The sequence below is a fragment of the Chiloscyllium punctatum genome, chromosome 5 (assembly GCF_047496795.1).
Source record: "Chiloscyllium punctatum isolate Juve2018m chromosome 5, sChiPun1.3, whole genome shotgun sequence".
Taxonomy (NCBI): domain Eukaryota; kingdom Metazoa; phylum Chordata; class Chondrichthyes; order Orectolobiformes; family Hemiscylliidae; genus Chiloscyllium; species Chiloscyllium punctatum.
In genome coordinates, this window is record NC_092743.1 from 68,919,604 (window position 1) to 68,940,709 (window position 21,106).

At 40.6% G+C, this 21,106-nt stretch overlaps 1 protein-coding gene across 2 annotated transcripts in view; it reads right to left on the reverse strand.

Annotated features, from left to right (window-relative positions):
* Positions 1–11,994, reverse strand: part of LOC140477143 (peroxidasin homolog) — a 583,119-nt gene extending 571,125 nt beyond the window's left edge. The window contains exon 1 of one of the 2 annotated variants that reach the window (XM_072570507.1): positions 11,781–11,994. In XM_072570507.1, the coding sequence (XP_072426608.1) occupies positions 11,781–11,938 (158 nt within the window). In that variant the 5' untranslated portion in view covers positions 11,939–11,994. The remainder of the gene's footprint in view (positions 1–11,780) is intronic. The other variant, XM_072570508.1, reaches the window with a different exon arrangement.
* Positions 11,995–21,106: the final 9,112 nt, after the last annotated feature.

Here is a 21,106-nt window from a genome sequence, read left to right on the forward strand (position 1 = left end):
ACAAAAGAATTTGAGGAAAACATCCAAGTGACACGTGCCCAGTGGAAACAGGTAACACATAACTTCTGTTGTATGTCAAGAAAAAACAGAGCTCCGTCCTGGAGGCCCTGGCAAGAGTCATCATTCCAAAAAAAGTGAAATCTAACTCTGGCCCCCCCAGACACACCACAGCCCTGCCGACTGTCATCCCAAAGGTAAAGTAGACCAGCATGTTAAGAGCAATTAGTTCAAAGTAAATCTTCACCCTAAGCTAATAGTGATGACCTAATCCTGTCAAGCTGCAAAAACATGCAGGCAGAATTTCATTATTTACTTCCCTCCAACGATAGCTCAAGTAATCCTAAAGGGCCCATAATTAAGCAAATAGATTCAGCATTTAAAAGTACACTGGTGGGTAAATGTATGATGTATGCCAGAAATATTAATTTACCAAATCATTCTTCTGAAATACTAATGTAACCTCCTATGAGTGTGTTATTCTCAACTGTAACTTAAGAAATATTTGTATTTAATCTTATGGACCAAAACAGATATTAAACAATTTATTGTAGGTAACTAAGAGCGGAATTCTTGATGGAATGACAGGATCACTTTTGAATCATCTCAGTTAAGGACAGTAGGTGGGACATTGTGTCAATTCTGTCAAAGGAAAGATGTATTTTGATAAAGAAGGGACCAGAGCCTGGATTCCAAGGGTTCACCAGCACTTGGACCTTTGAAGCTGCAGTAAACAAGGGAATAGAGAGGCAACTTAGGAAAACCATTCTAATGCTCCCTCATGTTTACCTGGATATCCAGCTAAGGGATCGGAGAGGGCTGTACGAGAACCCACAGCTGGCAGAAGGAAGTCAGAAGAACAGTACCATCCCTCCAAGAGATAGAAGTACCCAAGGAAAGCAAGAAAAGTGACTGACCTAAAAATATTTTTAAATGGCAAGACCTGCACTCTGGGTGAAAGTTAATGATTCCTTCACGTGGCAAGGTAACATTTGATCAGAAGACAGGGTGGGGGATCCTGGCAGGGAGGCAACCTCCACACACAGACACTAATGCTGACTCTTAATTAGGAAATGAATATACACTTAAAGGCCCTACTCTGCCACTACTATTCAATCGGCGGTCAGCAGAGCACTTGCCATACAGGGAGACCAACAAAAGGGACTGCCATTTTTTTCTCATTCAAAGGCACACATAGTGCATAAATTGAGGAATCAGGCATCAAGAAATCGTGGTACAGGTTTAGAGTCAAAGAATATATTGCTGGAAAAGCACAGCTGGTCAGACAGCATCCGAGAGGCAAGAGATGACATTTCAAGCATAAGCTTTTCATCAGGAAGAGCTCATGAAGAGCTTATACTTGAAACGTCAACTCTCTTGCTCCTTGGATGTCGCCTGACCAGCTGTGCTTTTCTAGCAGCACACTCTTCAACTCTGACTCTCCAGCATCTGCAGTCCTCACTTTCTCCCTGTGGTAAGGGTTTATCAAAAGTCACCTTGTTCCCACGTCATTGGCAATCCCTTTCCCTTGAGTGCCACCCCACCTAGCGAAGATACCATCTTTCAGCCACGTGTCAGCCAGGGTTAATGCATTCTTATGTGCTCCACGTAGAAGGAGGCTTTGGTTCAAAACGCTGAAGGTGTTGTAGTGATGAGAAACTCTTGGAAAGAGGCCTTGGCTCTTTCCAGCTGGATAGCAATGTCAATCTCAGTTGTGCTGTAGATGATCACAGTGGCTGAATAAAAGATTACTTATGTTGCTACTGCTGTTTCTGAACCACAAGAGCTGTCCACTTTTGACCATCAGAAGTGTAAGGTGTTTTGCTGTTCCCATTAGGTGTTAAAAGGAAGTTCAACTGAAATTAAATGACATCTTGGAATGATGAAGTGAATTGCAATAAATTCGTAATCACCTATCAAACAGTGAAGGCACTTTCAGAAGAGGTGCTTCCAACTTCCATGTAAACTTAACAAAGTTTTCAGTTTCACTAAAGAAACTTCTCCTGCTATGCACTCATCTTATTGACACTGGGAATTGCTAACATATCAGGAAGATGATCCCTTGCTAAAGAAATGAGAATTAAACTAGTTCTTAATTGGCTTTTAATTAACTTGATAAACTTAACCAATTGTTCCAAGGATGTCCCCTGTTTGCCTTCAACTTCGACATTCAAAGCTGGAGGATGGCTGATTGTGTCAGTATCCCAAACCGATATTTGTTTTATATGCAGAAGTGCTCTTACACACATCATCAAATTACCCGTGGTTGTTTTTTTTCATCTATTAACCACAATCAATAAACCAACCCAGAGTTAATTTAACTCTGTGCATGCAAACAAACCTTTTGTTAATTCCCCTGAGTTTGGATCGGGTCATGGTCCTGGGTAGCATGGAGGTTCACTGGTTAGCACTGCTGCCTCACAGTGCCAGAGACCCAAGTTCAATTCTAGCCTTAGGTGACTGTCTGTGTGGGTTTGCTCCAGTTTCCTCCCACAATCCAAAGATGTGCAAGTTCGGTGAATTGCCCATAGTGTTCAGGGATGTGTAGGTTAGGTGCATTAGTCAGGGATAAATATATAATGGGTTTGAGTGGGAGACTCTTCAGAGGATCGGTGTGGACTTATTGGGCTGAAGGGCCTGTTTCCACACTGTAGGGATTCTAAGATAGTTAAATATAAATGGATAATATTTGTGAAGAAATGTTATTTTGGCTGAAAAACACAGAAAGTGCTCGAGAAGCTTATCCATAGACAGCAGAGTTAACATTGAATCCAGTATGATTTTTCTTTACAAGATGATATCTGGAAAAGAGTCAGATTGGACTCAAAGTTTAACTCAGTTTCTGTCTCTACACATTCTGCATTAGAAATCAATGTCAAGATTAGAGTAATGTTGGAAAGGTACAGCAGGTCAGGCAGCATCTGATTAGCAGGAAAATAAACGTTTCGGGCAAAAGCCCTTCATCAGGTTGCTGAAGGTTTTCCTGATGAAGGGCCCCTGCCTGAAATGTCTATTTTCCTGACCTGCTTTGCCTTTCCAGCACCACTCTAACCTTGTCTCTAATCTCCAGCATCTGCAGTACCCACTTTCACCCATTAGAAATCAATGTGTAGTTTGGTTGACCTATCCATTTTTTAAAAAATCTACAGCATATCATTTTATTAGGTCTGACTTAAGTGATAGCAGCATTGGTTTTCATAAGTACGTTAATGACACCAAATTGTATGTCACCACTACTTCGCTCTACTCCTCCACTGTTGCTAAATTATTACATTGCTGATCCATCATGCAGTACTAGATGAGAAATGTATTTATTAAATATTGCAAATACTGAAGCATTACTTTCAATTTCCACTCTGAACTCTGCTCCCTAGCTACCAACTTAAAAGTCTATGATTAAGCCAGTCTAATTACAACTTTTGTGTCACATTCAGTTCCAAAATGAGCTTCTGATTCAGTCATGTCATTATAAAGACCATCTATTCCATCTCTAACATTCCTCAACTTTGCCCATCTCAGCTCAAGTGCCTTCCTTGTCTATGGTCAACCCATTAAAATACACTTCCTGACTGTACTCTATTTGATTTGTTTCCCATGTTTTAACTCACATCCTGTTCCCATCATCTGTGGTCTCTGATCTACATTAGCACCCAGTAAAGCAATGACTTGATTTTAAAATTCTCATCCTGGTTTTCAAATCCTTTAATGGTCTTGTCCCTCCCTATTCCTGTGAACCCCATACACTTTTGAAAAATTTGTGCTCCTCTCATTGTGGCCACCTTGTGCCTCCCTATTTTTAAAACTCTCCACTATTTGCGATACCCTCTCTCCACCTCTCTGTATTTCTGTCTTGTTTTCCTCTCTGGACAAGCTTTTGGTCATCTGATCTGATATCTTGCATTATGATTGGGTTAAGTCATTGATTTGTATCGCTCCTCTGAATGCTTCATTAAAATATACTACACACAGAGTCATTAGGCTACATGAAATAAACAATTATTTTAGATTTCAAGTGTGTCCCAACAAAACCCAAGTCTACCTCACAACCACAGTCAACAAGAAGTTGTATTATGATTATATTTTCACTTCATAATTAGATCCCAAAGGAATATCATTTAAATTAATAGCAGGTCTTGCAATGACATTGGCTCCAAGGTTATCAATATATTTTACCTGTCATGATTATCTCTCACAGAGACAACTTAAAGGGAGACTGTGTACTAATTGCTGTCAGAATAGTGAATCACGATGAGTCAAATTCAGTTAACTTTGGTTGCAAGAAATTGTCAGCCATTCCCAATGGCAGAAAAGGAAATCCAATAGAAGGATGTCCATAATAGACCAAAATTTTAGATTGGAAATTCCAGGTTAGCTAAACTGTGCATGCTTGTCATGTGACCATACCAACCAAAGAAGAGTTAGGCCACACTAGATCACATAATCCTGGTTAGGCCTGCAGTGTTAGCTGCAGCCCAGTCTTGCACACACCCTGAACAAGTGTGTACCATGAAACATCTTTAAACAAATGAAATCAAACTGTTTTACTTTCATTTACTAGGTCATCTATAATGTTTAAAAACTGAAACAAGTGATGGTGGAAAGTGAAGCAAGGACAGTTTAAACGCTACAGTCTGCAATAACGGGGATACGATGAGAAACCTGGCACTTTTTGAGACAGAAGAGTTAAACAAGGCATATTGTTTGCAAATTTCAAGATATTGCCAACACAGTATGAGGGCAACAAAATTGCCTGAATGACCTGCAGTATTTTTGAGACGTGGATCAGGAAAAAATGGGCAAAAATGTATCAATGAAGAAAATGAGATTATTGCCCTGATCACATTGAAGAGTCTGATGAATACCAGCCTCCTCAGCCTTGCCTGTTTCTCCCGTTTAAGCCACAAAGACCAGAGAGATGCTCCAGGATTTTGCACTGCAGCCCATAGACAGAGCAAACAGATTTGATTGCATTGATGATGTAATGGGCATGTCCAAAGACATCATGCCAAGCAGAAAACAATTATGGCATTTATCGAGAGCTAACTCAACATTTTTTAATTGTTTTAACTGCACAAAGTCAAGTTACTCTAACGTGAACAAATTGAAAACTAAAGATATTTTTCACGGCATTTTCATTTGTTGTTCTTTTTTGACATAGAGCACATCTGTAAGCAAAAAAGGTAACATATGAACTTCCTCAGTTATGTCAAAGCACTACATAACATGAAATTGTGGATTGATCGCAAGGAAATCAGCTTATTGGTAAATTTTACTGCAGATTGGTAGCAGCAGCTAAAGTCAAAGTTGAAAGCAAGACCCAGAATAATACTTAGGTTACTTGTGGCAGTTACAACATTTAAAAGGCATCTGGATGGATATGTGAGTGAGAAGGGTTTAGATGGATAAGGGCAAAATGCTAGCAAGTGGGACTAGATTAATGTAGAATATCTCATCAGTGTGAATGAGTTGAACCAAAGGGTCTGTTTCTGTGCTGTGCATCTCTATGACTCTATAGCCTGCCTTGCAAGGATGTTCTCTTCCGCCAGTATCTAAGGTGAACATCTGAAGGCACCTTGCCTAAAAAGGCCTATTTGCTGCATGTCCTTTATTTTCCCAAGTGGAAGGGAACTGATGATAACACCATGTCTGATCTGAATAGTTCAAAATTTTGCAAAGCTCCAGACTGGTATATCAATTTATTAGAAGTAGTTTATGCTTTGCCCCATCGAGCTGAATATGCACCATACGACATATGCATTTGGCCTTTGTCAGAGTGTGGGTTGAGACTCAATGGGGTAGATATCATCTTTATTCTTAGCCCAGTCAACTGGAAGCAAGTGGGTCAGTTGCCCTTCATTAAAATTGCATTATATTCAGCACTAATTTCAGTCTTTCCATGTAGCTTACATAAACCTATTGTTTTGAACTGTCCTTTCTGTGCACATAACAGGTAGCTGGTGCTGGAGGTCAACAAAAATCAACACGTCTGCAAATTAGAATAAAATTCTGATTCCAACATCAATGAGCTATTGATGGCAACAATATATTTTTATTACTGACAACCACCTCCCAATTCACAGGGGAACATCATAATTGCTTCTACCAATCATTATGTCAAATCTTGTATACCATTGGGTTGAATAGCATATTTTACAAAATGGTATGTGAAAGGGGTTTAGGAGCACTAGATTCTTTGCAGCATAGAGTCCTTCATTCCAGCTATCCTGGGGTAGAACAAGCCATACACTTAACATAAGTGTAGCACGGTACCTCAGTGGTTAACACTGTTACATCACACCACCAAGGATCTGAGTTCAATACCAGCCTTGGGCAATTGTCTGTGAGGAGTTTGCACATTCTCCCTTTGTTGACATGGGTTTGCTCTGGTTTCCTCCTGCAATCCAAAGATGTGCAGGTCAGGTAAATTGCCCGTAGTGTTCAGGAATATGTAGGTTAGGTATGTTTGTTGGAGGAAATATAGGGGACTGGGTCTGGGTGGGTTACTCTTTGGAGAGTGGGTGTGGATTTATTGGGCCAAATAGCCTGTTTCCACACTGTAGGGATTTTCTATGATTCTATTAGTTTTCAATTTCCTATAGACATTCAGAACACAAAGGTCATGACATACCAGCAGCCCATTTACACTATCCTTATCCATAGCTAAAAATCACACAACACCAGGTTATAGTCCAACAGGTTTAATTGGAAGCACTAGCTTTCGGAGTGACGCTCCTTCATCAGGTGGTTGTGGAGGACACAGTTGTAAGGCACAGAATTTACAGCAAAAGTTTACAGTGTAATGTAACTGAAATTATACATTGAAAAATACCTTGATTGTTTGTTGAGTCTTTCATCTGTTCGAATACCATGATAGTTTCACTTCTTTCATGTATAAATTACAAAACTTTTTTTTTAAAGTTGCATTCTCAGGTTAACTGTAACAATTGGTGTTAGCCAGACAATATGTTGAAGGTGTTAGCCCCCTGTGTTCTCTATCTATGCCATAACGTTTAGATTGACTCTAATCTAAAAAGTGAGATAACAGAGTTCCACATGAATTCATGTAGTCCCTGAACAAAGTACAATGCAACCCTGCAAGTACAAATTCACCCCACAAAATATATATATATACGTGCATGTGGGTCTTTGTGTGTGTATCTGGGTTGGGGGGGTTGTGAGTGTGAGAAAGTGTATATGTGTGTGCGTGAGTGTAAAGTGCTCTAAGTCTCTGAGTGGATGCATGTGTGAGTGTGGGAGTGTGTGTGTCTATAAGGGTGTGTGTGAGTGTCTGTGTATATGTGTGTCCGTGTCTATGTGTGTGTGTGTGTGTGTGTGTAGTGCAATGGTGATCACCTGTAATGTGACATGAACCCAAGGTCCCGGTTGAGGCCCTCCCTATGGGTACCGAACTTAGCTATCAGCCTTTCGCTGCCGCGCCACAGCAGGCTGCCTGGCTTTCAGGACAATTCCATGTAACCCTGTCACAGCAGGCACTGCGGGACGTGTCAGAGTGTGGACATGGATACCACCATTACAGGTGGGGACACCTCCCACCATATGCCTGGCAGGTACTCATGTGACTCGGCCAACATTGTCCATCTTATATGTTGCAGGCAAGGATGCCCTGAGGCATGGATAATTGGGGAAACCGAGCAAAGGCCACAGCAACGGATGAATGGGAACCGTGCAACAATCAACAGATAGGAGGGTCCCCTCCCAGTTGGGGAACACTTCAACGGTCCAGGACATTCAACCTTGGACCTTCGGGTGACCATCCTCCAAGGCAGACTTTGGGACAGGCAGCAGCAAAAAGTGGCCGAGCAGAGGCTGATAGCTAAGTTCCATACCCATAGGGAGGGCCTCAACTGGGACCTTGGGTTCTTGTTACATTACAGATGACCATCTTTGCATTATATACACACACGGACACACACACACACACACACACACCCACATGGGCACGGACACACACACACACGGACACACACACAGACGCTCACACACACCCTTATAGACACACACACTCCCAAACTCACGTATGCATCCTCTCAGAGACTTAGACCACTCTACACTCACGCACACACATATACACTCTCTCTCACAGACACTCACAAGCCCCCACTCCAGACACACACACACTCCCACACGCACCCCCTCACAGACTTAAGACACTCTACACTCACATACACACACATATACACTCTCTCACACACTCACAACCCCCCAAACCAGACACACATGCACACACACACACACACAAAGACCCACACACACACATATACATATGTTTTGTGGGGTGAATTTGTACTTGCAGAGTTACATTGTATTTTGCTCAGGGACTGCATGAACTCATGTGGAACTCTGTTATCTCACTTTTTAGATTAGAGTCAATCTAAACACATGGCATAGACAGAGAACACAGAGGGCTAACACCTTCAACATATTAGGTAAAAACAATGACTGCAGATGCTGGAAACCAGATTCTGGATTAGTGATGCTGGAAGAGCACAGCAGTTCAGGCAGCATCCAAGGAGCAGCGAAATCGATGTTTTGGGCAAAAGTCCTTCATCAGGAATAAAGGCAGTGAGCCTGAAGCATGGAGAGATAAGCTAAAGGAGGGTGGGGGTGGGGGAAAGTAGCACAGTGTACAATGGGTGAGTGGGGGAGGGGAGGAAGGTGATAGGTCAGGGAGGAGAGGGTGGAGTGGATAGATGGAAATGGAGATAGGCAGGTAGGAGAAGTCCGGACAAGTCATGGGGACAGTGCTGAGTTGGAAGTTTGGAACTAGGGTGAGGTGGGGGAAGGGGAAATGAGGAAACTGCTGAAGTCCACATTGATGCCCCTGGGGTTGAAGTGTTCTGAGGCGGAAGATGAGGCGTTCTTCCTCCAGGCGTCTGGTTGTGAGGGAGCAGCGGTGAAGGAGGCCCAGGACCTCCATGTCCTTTGCAGAGTGGGAGGGGGAGTTGAAATGTTGGGCCACTGGGCTGTGTAGTTGATTGGTGAGGGTGTCCCAGAGATGTTCCCTAAAGCGCTCTGCTAGGAGGTGCCCAGTCTCCCCAATGTAGAGGAGACTACATCGGGAACAACAGATACAATAAATTATATTAGTGGATGTGCAAGTAAAACTTTGATGGATGTGGAAGGCTCCTTTAGGACCTTGGATAGAGGTGAGGGAGGAGGTGTGGGCGCAGGTTTTACAGTTCCTGCGGTGGCAGGGGAAAGTGCCAGAATGGGAGGGTGGGTCGTAGGGGGGTGTGGACCTGACCAGGTAGTCATGGAGGGAACGGTCTTTGCGGAAGGTGGAAAGGGGTGGGGAGGGAAATATATCCCTGGTGGTGGGGTCTGTTTGGAGGTGGCGGAAATGTCGGCGGATGATTTGGTTTATGCGAAGGTTTGTAGGGTGGAAGGTGAGCACCAGGGGCGTTCTGTCCTTTTTACGGTTGGAGGGGTGGGGTCTGAGGGCCGAGGTGCGGGATGTGGACGAGATGCATTGGAGGGCATATTTAACCACGTGGGAAGGGAAATTGCAGTCTCTAATGAAGGAGGCCATCTGGTGTGTTCTGTGGTGGAATTGGTCCTCCTGAGAGCAGATACGGCGGAGGCGGAGGAATTGGGAATACGGGATGGCATTTTTGCAAGAGGTAGGGTGGGAAGAGATGTAATCCAGGTAGCTGTGGGAGTCGGTGGGTTTGTAAAAAATGTCAGTGTCAAGTCGGTCGTCATTAATGGAGATGGAGAGGTCCAGGAAGGGGATGGAGGTGTCAGAGATGGTCCAGGTAAATTTAAGGTCAGGGTGAATGTGTTGGTGAAGTTGATGAATTGCTCAACCTCCTCCCGGGAGCACGAGATGGCGCCAATGCAGTCATCAATGTAGTGGAGGAAGAAGTGGGGAGTGGTGCCGGTGTAATTACGGAAGATCAACTGCTCTACGTAGCCAACAAAGAGACAGGCATAGCTGGGGCCCATACGTGTGCCCATGGCTACCCCTTTGGTCTGGAGGAAGTGGGAGGATTCAAAGGAGAAATTGTTACGGGTGAGGACCAGTTCAGCCAAACGAATGAGAGTGTCGGTGGAAGGGTAGTGTTGGGGATGTCTGGAGAGGAATAAACAGAGGGCTTGGAGGCCCTGGTCATGGCGGATGGAGGTGTAGAGGGATTGGATATCCTTGGTGAAGATGAGGCGTTGGGGACCGGGGAAACGGAAGTCTTGGAGGAGCTGGAGGGCATGGGTGGTGTCTCGAACGTATGTGGGGAGTTCCTGGACTAGGGGTTGAGGTAGGTAGAGATGAGTTCAGTGGGGCAGGAGCATGCTGAGACAATGGGTCGACCTTCAACATATTGTCTAGCTAACACCAATTGTTACAGCTAACCTGAGAATGCAACTTTTAAAAAAAGTTTTGTAATTTATACATGAAAGAAGTGAAACTATCATGGTATTTGAACAGATGAAAGATTCAACAGACAATCAAGGTATTTTTCAATGTATGATTTCAGTAACATCACACTGTAAATTGTTGCTATAAATTCTGTGCCTTACAATTGTGTCCTCCACAACCACCTGATGAAGGAGCAACGCTCCGAAAGCTAGTCCTTCCAATTAAACCAGTTGGACTATAACCTAGTGTTGTGTGATTTTTAACTTTGTACACCTCAGTCCAACACCGTCATCTCCAAATCATGACTTATCCATAGCAATAGACTTAGTTGGATGAGATTCTGTGTACCACCCAGAATGATATTAATCGGAAAGTTTCACAAAACACAAGGTTCATTTCCGAGAGGGGTGGAGTCCCCACTGGCCTCACACCAGCACAAACTGCACTGCATAGATGATGGCCATGAGAGAGTAGGAACAGTCTTTAACCATATCTGCTCCAGTCTCAACCCTAACATACCCTCATTTTAAAGATTGTTGGTTGTTGAGACTTTTTTTTAACTGCGCTACTGCCATGAATTTCCTTAATATAGCAAAAAGATAATTCAAGCTAGGTTCACTAAAACAGTGAAAAGGACCTGATTACTTCAGAAATCAGTATGCATAATTCCAAAACCTGTCCAGCAGGTAATATTAATTTTCAAAACCTCACGAGTAGGTAATATAAATTTTCAAAACCCAATACAGTCATAAAGCTGTCCTTCCAAAATGTCAAGCTGCCCTTACAGATTGTAAGCATGTGCAGAGGAGGAGTTTATTATTTCAGCTATCAGCAAATAAAGTTAAATGTGTTAATTATTTTAAGAAAATACTTGACAATTTTCAAACAGAGACAATGCCTGTCTGCAAATGGTGAAGGATTTTTTCCCCAGCTTATTAAAATATCCCTTTTCCATGAGCTGAAATCAACTGCAACTATTCTTATGATGATAAATCCAACAAAATGTAGGTTTGTAGCTTAAGATGGAGACAAACTAATTTTGCAAATCATTACATTTTGCAAGAAAACCCAGACAAATCTCAGCAGATACTAATAAACTGGCAACTTCAATCTCGTTGGCATCCTTCTCGTACTTCTCCATTCATTCCAAAGCAGTCACTGTAACATCAGTTTCATAATGGAAAAAGAACGCATAAATTTCTGTTCTGTAAATAGAAGTGAAAACTATTTGCAAAAGTCTTTTCAGCAGCACAGTACATGCTTTGAATGTATTCTTAAACTGAAATTAGTTTGGCCTATTTCATAAACTTCAATTTAGACTACACGATTTTCATAAGTCAGAAGTTAACTGAACTCAGCTTGTGAAACAAGTTTTCACAACAACTAAAAAGAAAAGTTTTGCACTTACAGGATAACAGTCTGCGGTGCTACTTTCGGGATATGATCCAGCATCAAGTGCATACAACGGACAGTGGTTCTGAAGCACAGGCATCGGCTTGGGCAGCAGAAAATTGCAGGAAAGAGAAGAAAGAAAATAGTTAAAAAAAGGAAACATTTGCGTCCCATCCTAAACGAGATCAGAGTAGAGGCTGTGCCTCGAGCTGCAGAACCTGAAATGAAACAGTGAGTGGAGTCTAGGCAAGTTTAAGTCAGTCTGAGCGTCCAATCAGACCACCACCAGGATCAAATTTCAGCACAGAACACAAAAAAAAATTGCAGCAGCTTTATCCACAAAAAATACAGCCAAAACCGTTGTACTGTAGTTCTAATGATGTGAAGACACAAAATTGTCTGCACAGTTTTTTTACGTAAAAGCCTGAGGGACAAGAAAGGATTCACTTCAAAGGGGGACCAGTAAACCAATGTCCTTTACACGTCTCAGAATCGTCCACTTTACAGACAGGGCTCAGCATTGTTATTAGGCTGTAGGTCGGGACTATTAACTTTTACGAGAAGAAGGTCTTTACCTATCCCCTTTTGCCTTTTCCATCAACACTGTGAAAACACTTTGGAAAACTAAGACTGGATAGGGGAGATGTTTATTTACAATTTAAAACACTAATCATTGGAAAAAAAGTAATAACCATTTGTGCAAAGTAATTTCTACAGGTCGATGTCAGGATGTTGACTCTAAAAATACACAAGGAACTGAGGATGCTGGAAATGTGAAACAAAAACAAACATTTCTGGATAAACTCAGCAGGTCTAACGGATAGAATGGATAGAAAGCAGAGCTAACGTTTCAGATTCAGTGACCCTTCTTCAGAACTGATGATAGCTGTGAAAAGGAGTGATATATGCTGAAGACAGGGAGTGGGAGAACACATTCGTGAGGGGTAGGGGTTGCTGGCAGGAGTGTGCCATAGTTGAAGAAGGAGCCCAGAGAGAAAGAACCACAGCGTCACAGTTCTGCTGCAGTACTCCAGCAAGGCTCAGGGCAAACTGGAAGGACAACAACTCATTTTTTGGCTTGGGGACCCTGCAGTCTTCGAAATCAATATTGAGTTCAATCATTTTAGATCTTGAACTTCTCCTTCCACGTCCTTTACCCACCCCCATACCACAGTCCGTGTTATGATTTGGACTGTTTGAATCACAGCCAACCCACTTTCACCTACTAATAATCCCTATTATTAGTTTTTCTTTCTCCCTGGATCACCATTATCTGTCCTTTTGTCTGCCTTACTGCTATTCTGTCTCTGTCTGGGCTCTATCACCACCTAACACACACTAATCTTCCCACCCCCATATATTATGATTTGGAGGAGCTAGTGTTGGACTGGGGTGGACAAAGTTAAAAATCACACAACATCAGGTTATAGTCCAACAGGTTTAATTGGAAGCACTAGCTTTCGGAGCGCCGCTCCCTCATCAGGTCATTGTGACGAAGAACAACCATCTGATTAAGGAGCAATGTTCCGAAAGCCAGTGCTTCCAAATAAACCTGTTGAACTATAACCTGGTGTTGTGTGATTTTTAACTTTTTCCTAGTTACTATCAGTTTATTACAGATCAAACCGAACTTTCCTGATCTATGTAACTCAGTAACTCCTCGGTGCTGCTTTAACCCATAAAGTTATTAAACAAGATTAATGTTATTATTTATGCATGAAACAAAAAGGAATGTACATATCTTACATTATCCTTAAGGAAACACTATATTTAGTTTTTTTGCTTCCAATTATATATCTTTTGTAATTTCAAATATTTCTAGGGATCAATCAGAGATGTTGGTTGTCCCAACATTTTCCTTTTACCAAATGATAAAGATAATCAAGTCCATAGCTATAATTAAGGGTTAAGTAAAACTGTACAAAGATGAGTCTCAGGTTAGATTATAGGTTATAGCGTAGAAGGAGTAAAGGTTCATCAGAAGGAAGAAATTCGAGCTTGAGAGGAAACTAGATGGGAATGTAAAAAAAAAGCAAAAATTTCTGCAATTATTTAAAAAGGAAAATAAAAAGTTGTGAGAGTTGGTCCTCCAGCAAGTGAGAATGGAAATTACTAGCAGATGAGCAGAAAAAATATTTTGCTTCTGTCTTCATAATAAAGGGTACAAAATATAGTCCAGTAATAGCTGTACTTCAGGAGGTGGAAGGAAGAGGGGAACTTGGCCAAATTACAATCATGATGGATTGTTACTAAGCAAAGTGGTGGAGTTACTGATTGACAAGTCTCTGGGTCCAGATCGAACTCATTCTTAAAAGAGCCAGCTAATTAACAAGTAGATGCATTGGTGTTAATTATATAAAATTCCCTAGATTCAGGAAAGATTCCATCACCTGAGAAGTAGCAAATGTAATCCCTCTGTTCAAGGAAGAGAGACAGAAAATGAGAAGTTATAAGTCAGTTAGTTTGATGTCTGTTGTGGGGAGAGAATTAAAGAGGTTATAGCTGGATGTGTAGAAACTCCAGGGTACACAAGAAGAGTCAATATGGTTTTATCAAAGGGATGTCATATTTAATCAATCTATTTGAGTTCTTCTCAGGATGTGCTGCAGATAAAGGGGAGCCTGTAGTCATTTGAACTTGGATTTCCAGAAGGCATCTGATAAGCTTACCACAGAAGATAAAAGCTCATATTATAGGATGTAAGATAGCATTACAAATCTAAGATTGGCTAGCAATAAATTGAATATGCCTAAATGTGTCTAACTGACAGGATGTGATGAGAGAATCCTGCAGGAGCCTCTGTGGGACCTCAGCATTTCTCTATGTACTTCAATACTGTAAGAGGGAAGTGAAGGAATGGTAACTAAATTCACAGACTACACCAAGACAAGTAGGAAAGCATTCTGTTAAGAAGATATAAGAATCAGATGGATATACAGTGAGTGAGTGGGTAAATAAAACTGGCAGATAGAGTTAATGTGGAAAAACATGAAATTGTTCACTTTGACAGGAAGAAACATGAAAAGAAGAGTGAAATACTTAAATGAAGAACAACTTGCAAAATTGAAAGGTGCAGTGGGATTTAGATATCCTGGTGCAAGAGTCACAAAACATCAATCTGCTGGTACAACATTTAATCAAGAAAGCTAATGGGATTTTATCCTTTATTAGTGAAAGGAATTGAACATATTGTAAGGACAGTGTGCTTCAGTTACACAGATCATGGATGAGACCACATTTGGCATCTTTATTTAACTATAAATATCTGGAGACTGTAGATCTGGGAGTTGAGATGGTTATTAGGTATTAATAATAATGTTGTAAAGGAAATGCACAGTTCTTCTGTATTAAGATCAATAAAAAAAATTCTACATTGCGCAACCTAGAGGGTGAGATTGATAAATATACACAGTTTACTGGACAAAAATTACACTGTTGTGCTGGCCCAATGGAATTTCATTTCTGAAAGGTATTGGTACAATGTTATCAAAGATTTTTGTTTATGCTTAATGTCTGAATGCAGAGGTTAGACTTTTGTTTTTGGTTTTGTTGTTTTCTTGTCTGTGTTCAAATCAAAGTACAAAGACAATTTCTCTTTGATTTTCCTGACTAAAATTAAAAGAGATATGCAAAAAATGTTTTCAGATCATAGACACATATTCTGTTCTGGAGTCAGACATAGATAAGAACTGTAAACATTATCCATAGAGTGTACTTATTTTTAATTTTACTTTGATAATGATTGGGATTTCCTTGCCTATGCATTCACATAATATAATTTTGCAAAGAAATAATCAGCATGTAAAAATTAGTTTGTTAAAAACTCGTGATGAATCATAAGGAGTTAATACAGAGTTGCAGATACATTTCTTTTCTTTGTCAGTTAACATAGGATCATTCAGCCATACGGTCTCCATTTTTAAAAAAATCTCTGACCTCAAAGGTTCATTATAATATTAAATCAAATCTTACCATAAAATCACATTGTAAAATTTGTAGGGACCATAATTTCTTATCAGAGAATTACACTAGTTACATTCAAATTCCTTTTGGTTTATAATGATCTCTTTATTCATAGCCGGAGAGAAGTTTGTTGTAATAATACTGAGGCTCTACTAGATGCTTAGAAAAATAATCGCATAATGTAGTTAAACCTATTAAAGATAAGTTTAATGCTCTCTAAAATATTGATTATATAACACCATTCAGAGCTATTTGTCACATCTTTGTTGTAGAGTTTGTTTTCATAACATCACACCCAAAGTATAGTTAGAATTTGAGTAGTTTAAAAAGACGACCTTACACAATCAAATCCAAAATAGCCAATATATGACAAGGATTTTAATTATTAATTCAGATATAATTTCAAGCCCTAAACATTTCTGGCCAGAGCTGATGGTGAGCATAGATAGGAACAGAGCTATGAAAGTAGAAATTACTCAACAATGTTGCAATGAAAATGGTTTGCAACTTGAGATTTGTAGCAACTGTAAGAGCACAGGTCATAGGAACAGAAATTCAGCCATCAAGTCTGCTCTGCCATTCAATTACATCATGGCTAATCTGATAATCTACAACTTCATGTTCCTGTCTTTTCCATATGACCCTTGATTCCTTTACTGTTTAAAAAAATCTATTTCAGATTGCAAACACATTGTTATTGGTTACGTATGCTTGCTGGCTGTTTTATTTACACTGTTGACTAAATCGGACATAGCACGTGCAGATGCAGTTCAGCAGTGGCCAAATTGAAGAACAGTACAGAAAGCCAGGAGCAAAATGGAGTGCAAACAGTTGGGAACAACACCTCCCGCTCACCGCACCCCCCCCCCCCCCCCCCCCAATTCCCTGGCCAATATTTCTGTCTAGGCTTGTTGCTCAGCACAAGCTGGAAGAACAACACCTCATTTTCTGTTTGGGGACCCTTCAGCCTTCTGGACTCAATATCAAGTTCAATACTTTCAGGGCTTGAACTCTCCCATGTCCTTGCCCCCACACACGAGGCCTTTTTATCACATAGTCTGCAATTACACACATTGATTCCTGTTGAAGGGCTCATGCCCAAAACATCAATTCTCTTGCATATCAGATGCTACCTAACCTGCTGTGCTTTTCCACTTTGAACTCTCCAGCATCTGTAGTCCTCATTGTCTCTTATTACACACAACCCATTGTTAGCCTCTAACAGTCTCCATTAATACTATTCACCCTGCTAGCCAGATCATTTGTCTGTCCAACTGTTCTTCTCTCTCTTTGGCCTCTATCCCCACTTGTCACTTCATCATTACCCCAGCCCCTCATCCTATCTTCTGCAAATAAACCGATGTTTTCCGAGCTACCATCAGTTCTGAGGAAGAGTCACCAGACCTGACATGTTAACTCTGATTTCTCTCCACAGATGCTACCAGACCTGCTGAGCTTTTCCAGCAATTTCTGTTTTTGTTTAGACACAATAGCTGCAGCACAGTGTAACTGCATAAGTCATCTCCTGTGATCAATTCCACCAGTAGCAATGAAAACTAATTTCACTTGCACCACAGATATTATGCTCTTATGGTGATTGCTAACTTTTATTAAGCCAAGTCGTTTCACCTTCAACATGGTGTAGTCCTCCCAGAGAGGAGCATGCAGAAATGTTACAGTCATAATATTTGAATTATAGCTTTAGGGAATATGTAGGGGTGCAATTAATCCTGCAGTTTGATTGTACCATCCCAGTGAAACACAAGGTAAGGATTCATAGTTTACACATGGAGTGATGACAAAACACCATATTGTAGTATCATACCACAAGAGGGTATTATTGCTATACATTTAATCCAATGACTGAGGCAATGTTCTGGGGACTGAGGTTTGAATACCACCATGGCAGATGGTATAATTTGAGCTCGGTAAAATCGGGAATTAAGAGTCTAATGATGACTGTGTGTTGATTGTTGGAAAAACCCACTTGGCCCACTAACGCCTTTTCGGGAAGGAACCTGTCATTCTTACCAGGTCTGGCCCATATGTGACTCTAGATCCACAGCAGTGTGATCGACTCTTAACTGCCTCTGGGCAGTTAGGGTTGGGCAATATATGCTGCCTTGGCCAGCAATACCCTCATCCTGTGAATGAGAATAAAAGAAAACACAGGCTTGGAATGCCAAATGGACAATTTCAATTGCAGCAATATTGTTAATCCAAATTTGTCCTAAGAGAATTTCTGCAACACACTTAGAAAAAAAGTGTGCAGCTTGTCACGTTTCTCCTTGTTGGCCAGTAATTTTAAAGGAGGTTCTTTTTCTGGGTTCTTGGTGCCAATCGGAGTCATCTGCCCTGGCCCCCTCAAAAAACTAAGCCCACACAGGTTTCTCTGCTTGCTTCCAGGACCAACCTAATCACTCCTCATCTCCTGGACCTGCATTAAGCCTCTGGGAGGTGCAGATCCAGTGGCAATCACTTCCTTCTCAGTTTAGGTGTGGCAGTGGCATTCGCTCCAGGCTGCAGTTGGCTGGCAGATATCAAAGACTGGACATCTTCTTGGAGAGCGGCAGAGATCTTGTCTCATAATAATGAAAGCACTGCTGGTCAGAAAAAAAAATTAAAGCCAGATGACTTGGTCATAGGGGGATGGACTCAAAACTCACCTCTGACATTTACATTGAATAATTCAGTCAGTTCAAAAAAGTGCAGGTGCTCATGATGTAAATATTCAGTCATGATGTAAATATTCAGTAAATATTCAGAATAGAATACAATTGTTACACCATGGCTAAAAATATGGTACAATCTTATATAGGACTGTATGAGTCAATGCCTATCAGAATAAAACAAAGTTCAGTCTGCTGTTGGGATTGACTGGCACCACTGAATCCATTATCGTCTGAATTCATAACATATATCACTAACTATCTTTTCTCTGTTGCACTATACTGTACCATGTGTCAATCAAGATGAAGAGTTCTTTACATTGGAATGACAAAATGTAGATTAGATGACCACTTTGCAGAACATCTTAGTCTGCAAAATGTGGCCCTGAGTTACCACTTGCCTGACATTTTTATTTTCCACCTTGTTCCCATTCTGACCCCTTTGTCCTCAATTTCTTGTAATTAAGAGAAATTCCAGGACAGCACCTCATCTTTAATTTAAGCAAATAGCAGCCTTCTTCATTCAAGAGAGGTCAAAGGCAAGGAATCATGCAGCCATAACTCATTTCCTGTCTCCCCAAGACTGTCAATCATCTACAAGGCAGAAGTGGAATGCTCTTCACTTCCTGGATGAATGCAGTTCCAACAGCCTTTAAGGAGCTTGACACCACTTATGATGAATAACCCACTTGATTGTTTTTATGGTGCTATTCACTACCTCCACCACTGACCCTCAGTAGCCACATTGTGTACCATATAAATGATGTATTAAAGAAATTCACCAAAGATTCTTGGACAGGGCCTTCCAAGTGAATGACCACCACCATCTATAAGGACAAGGGCAGCAGCAAGTTCTTCAAATCACGCAAATTGTTCCTCTGGTGTTACTGGATTAAAATCCTTGAACTCCCTCCTCAATGGCATTGTGGGTATACCAAAACAAATGGACTGCAGCGCTTCAAGAAGGCAGCTCACCACCACCTTCCCAAGAACAACTCTGGATACCCTCATGCCATGTATTATTAAAAACAAAAGAAGTATAACAACTTTAGGCTCTTCCACACTCCCTCACCATATTGTTTCATGGCATTTGCCTGTTTCATTAACTTGATCTCTTTTGTTTTTTTTGTTATCGAAGTTCATGATTCTGCCATTCGAACCTCACATATTCTTTATTCTCCCCTAACCATTCCCCTGGCCTTCCATGACCAACTGTTTTCAACTGCCTTTCAGCCTGTTACAGACTTACATATTTGTTTCCTTTTAACTGAAGTAATTGCTTTGGTTGATTAAACCTGCTTCTAACTTTCCTAGTTGAAAATGAAAGACCAAGAACATAAAACATTACGTCAAATTTTTCTATGCATGGTGTAGACCTGCTGTAGAAGACGAAAGGGAGTAAACGGAATCAGCTCTGGCAAAATGGTATTAAACAGTAGACCAAGTTCAAGGGCTGGGTTGGCATTCTCCTGCTTCTAGTTCTTACGTTCTTTTAAGCTTGGGTTGTCCATTGCTACTAAGAATCTTTTCCATGAACCATGGAGTGCCCAGGAAGGAGGGCTCCATCTCTCATCCAGTCACTGCTCTAAGAACCCATCAGGCTTGATCTGACCATCTCCAACACAGTAGCAAGCCTTTCCATAACAGATAAAATGTCCTCACTGGCAAGAGATAGCCCTTAACTGGTTTTAACACTTAAAGTTCCCACAGCTGGCAATTTACTGTGGCACCAGAATAAAGCATACATCCCTCTCAGCACCTTTTACATCATTTTATCAACCTTTGTCTCTCCCTGTCTGCTGCTGGATCAGAAAAGTTTGTACCATTCGCACTAGAATCATTCCAACATTTTCAGTTTTTATTTCAGCGTCGGCAATATGTTGTTCTTGAACAACCATCTTTCACTGAGATGAAACAGCATTCAAAATAGAATAATCGTTAGGCGTGTAAATTTTTTTTAGCTTCTTTGTGACAACTTCAATTCTAATTTCCTGTAAACATGTACAAAGCTATCTTATGGTCAAGGTGAAATAGGGATTAAAATAAAATTACTAATGTTTGTTTTGAAGGCCTTTGATGTTTCATTGGAATTTTTCAGGTAAATGAAATTGATTTGAACAAGTAAAACAACCTTGCTCCTCAAAATATCGCAAAAAATATTTAATGTTGATTTAAAGTACATGCATATTTTGATAAAGATTTTTTCTTAGGTTTTAATATAAACAAAGCATTTGTTTATATTTAATTGAAAGCTGGTAAAATAATTTGCATTAGGTTGTTTCCTCCCTCTCATTTTGTTTTATTGAAACTTTACGTCTCCTGAATGCAGCTGATAACCATTCGGCTGAACCAGTGCCTCCCAAGAGCAATTTTTATTGTGTGACCTCAGACTAAGATCATAATAAGCAATCAAGCATTAAAATCATTACAGCCAAACTCAAACCATCCTTGCTTACAGTCTACACATTCTTTTAGCATGGATCACTGGAGAGTAATTAGGACCAGGTTAGTGTTACTCAGTAGAATCGGCACAACTGGAGCTACTTGGAAACCAATGGTTTTTAATCAGAATTTATTGTTTCTATGGACTAAAATAGCTTATAGACTGCAAAATTTATACTGAAAAAATGTATAAATATTTATGTTTTGACATATACTTAAATATTTATAATTATGGCACAAGCTGCTAATTAACAAATAGAATGCATTA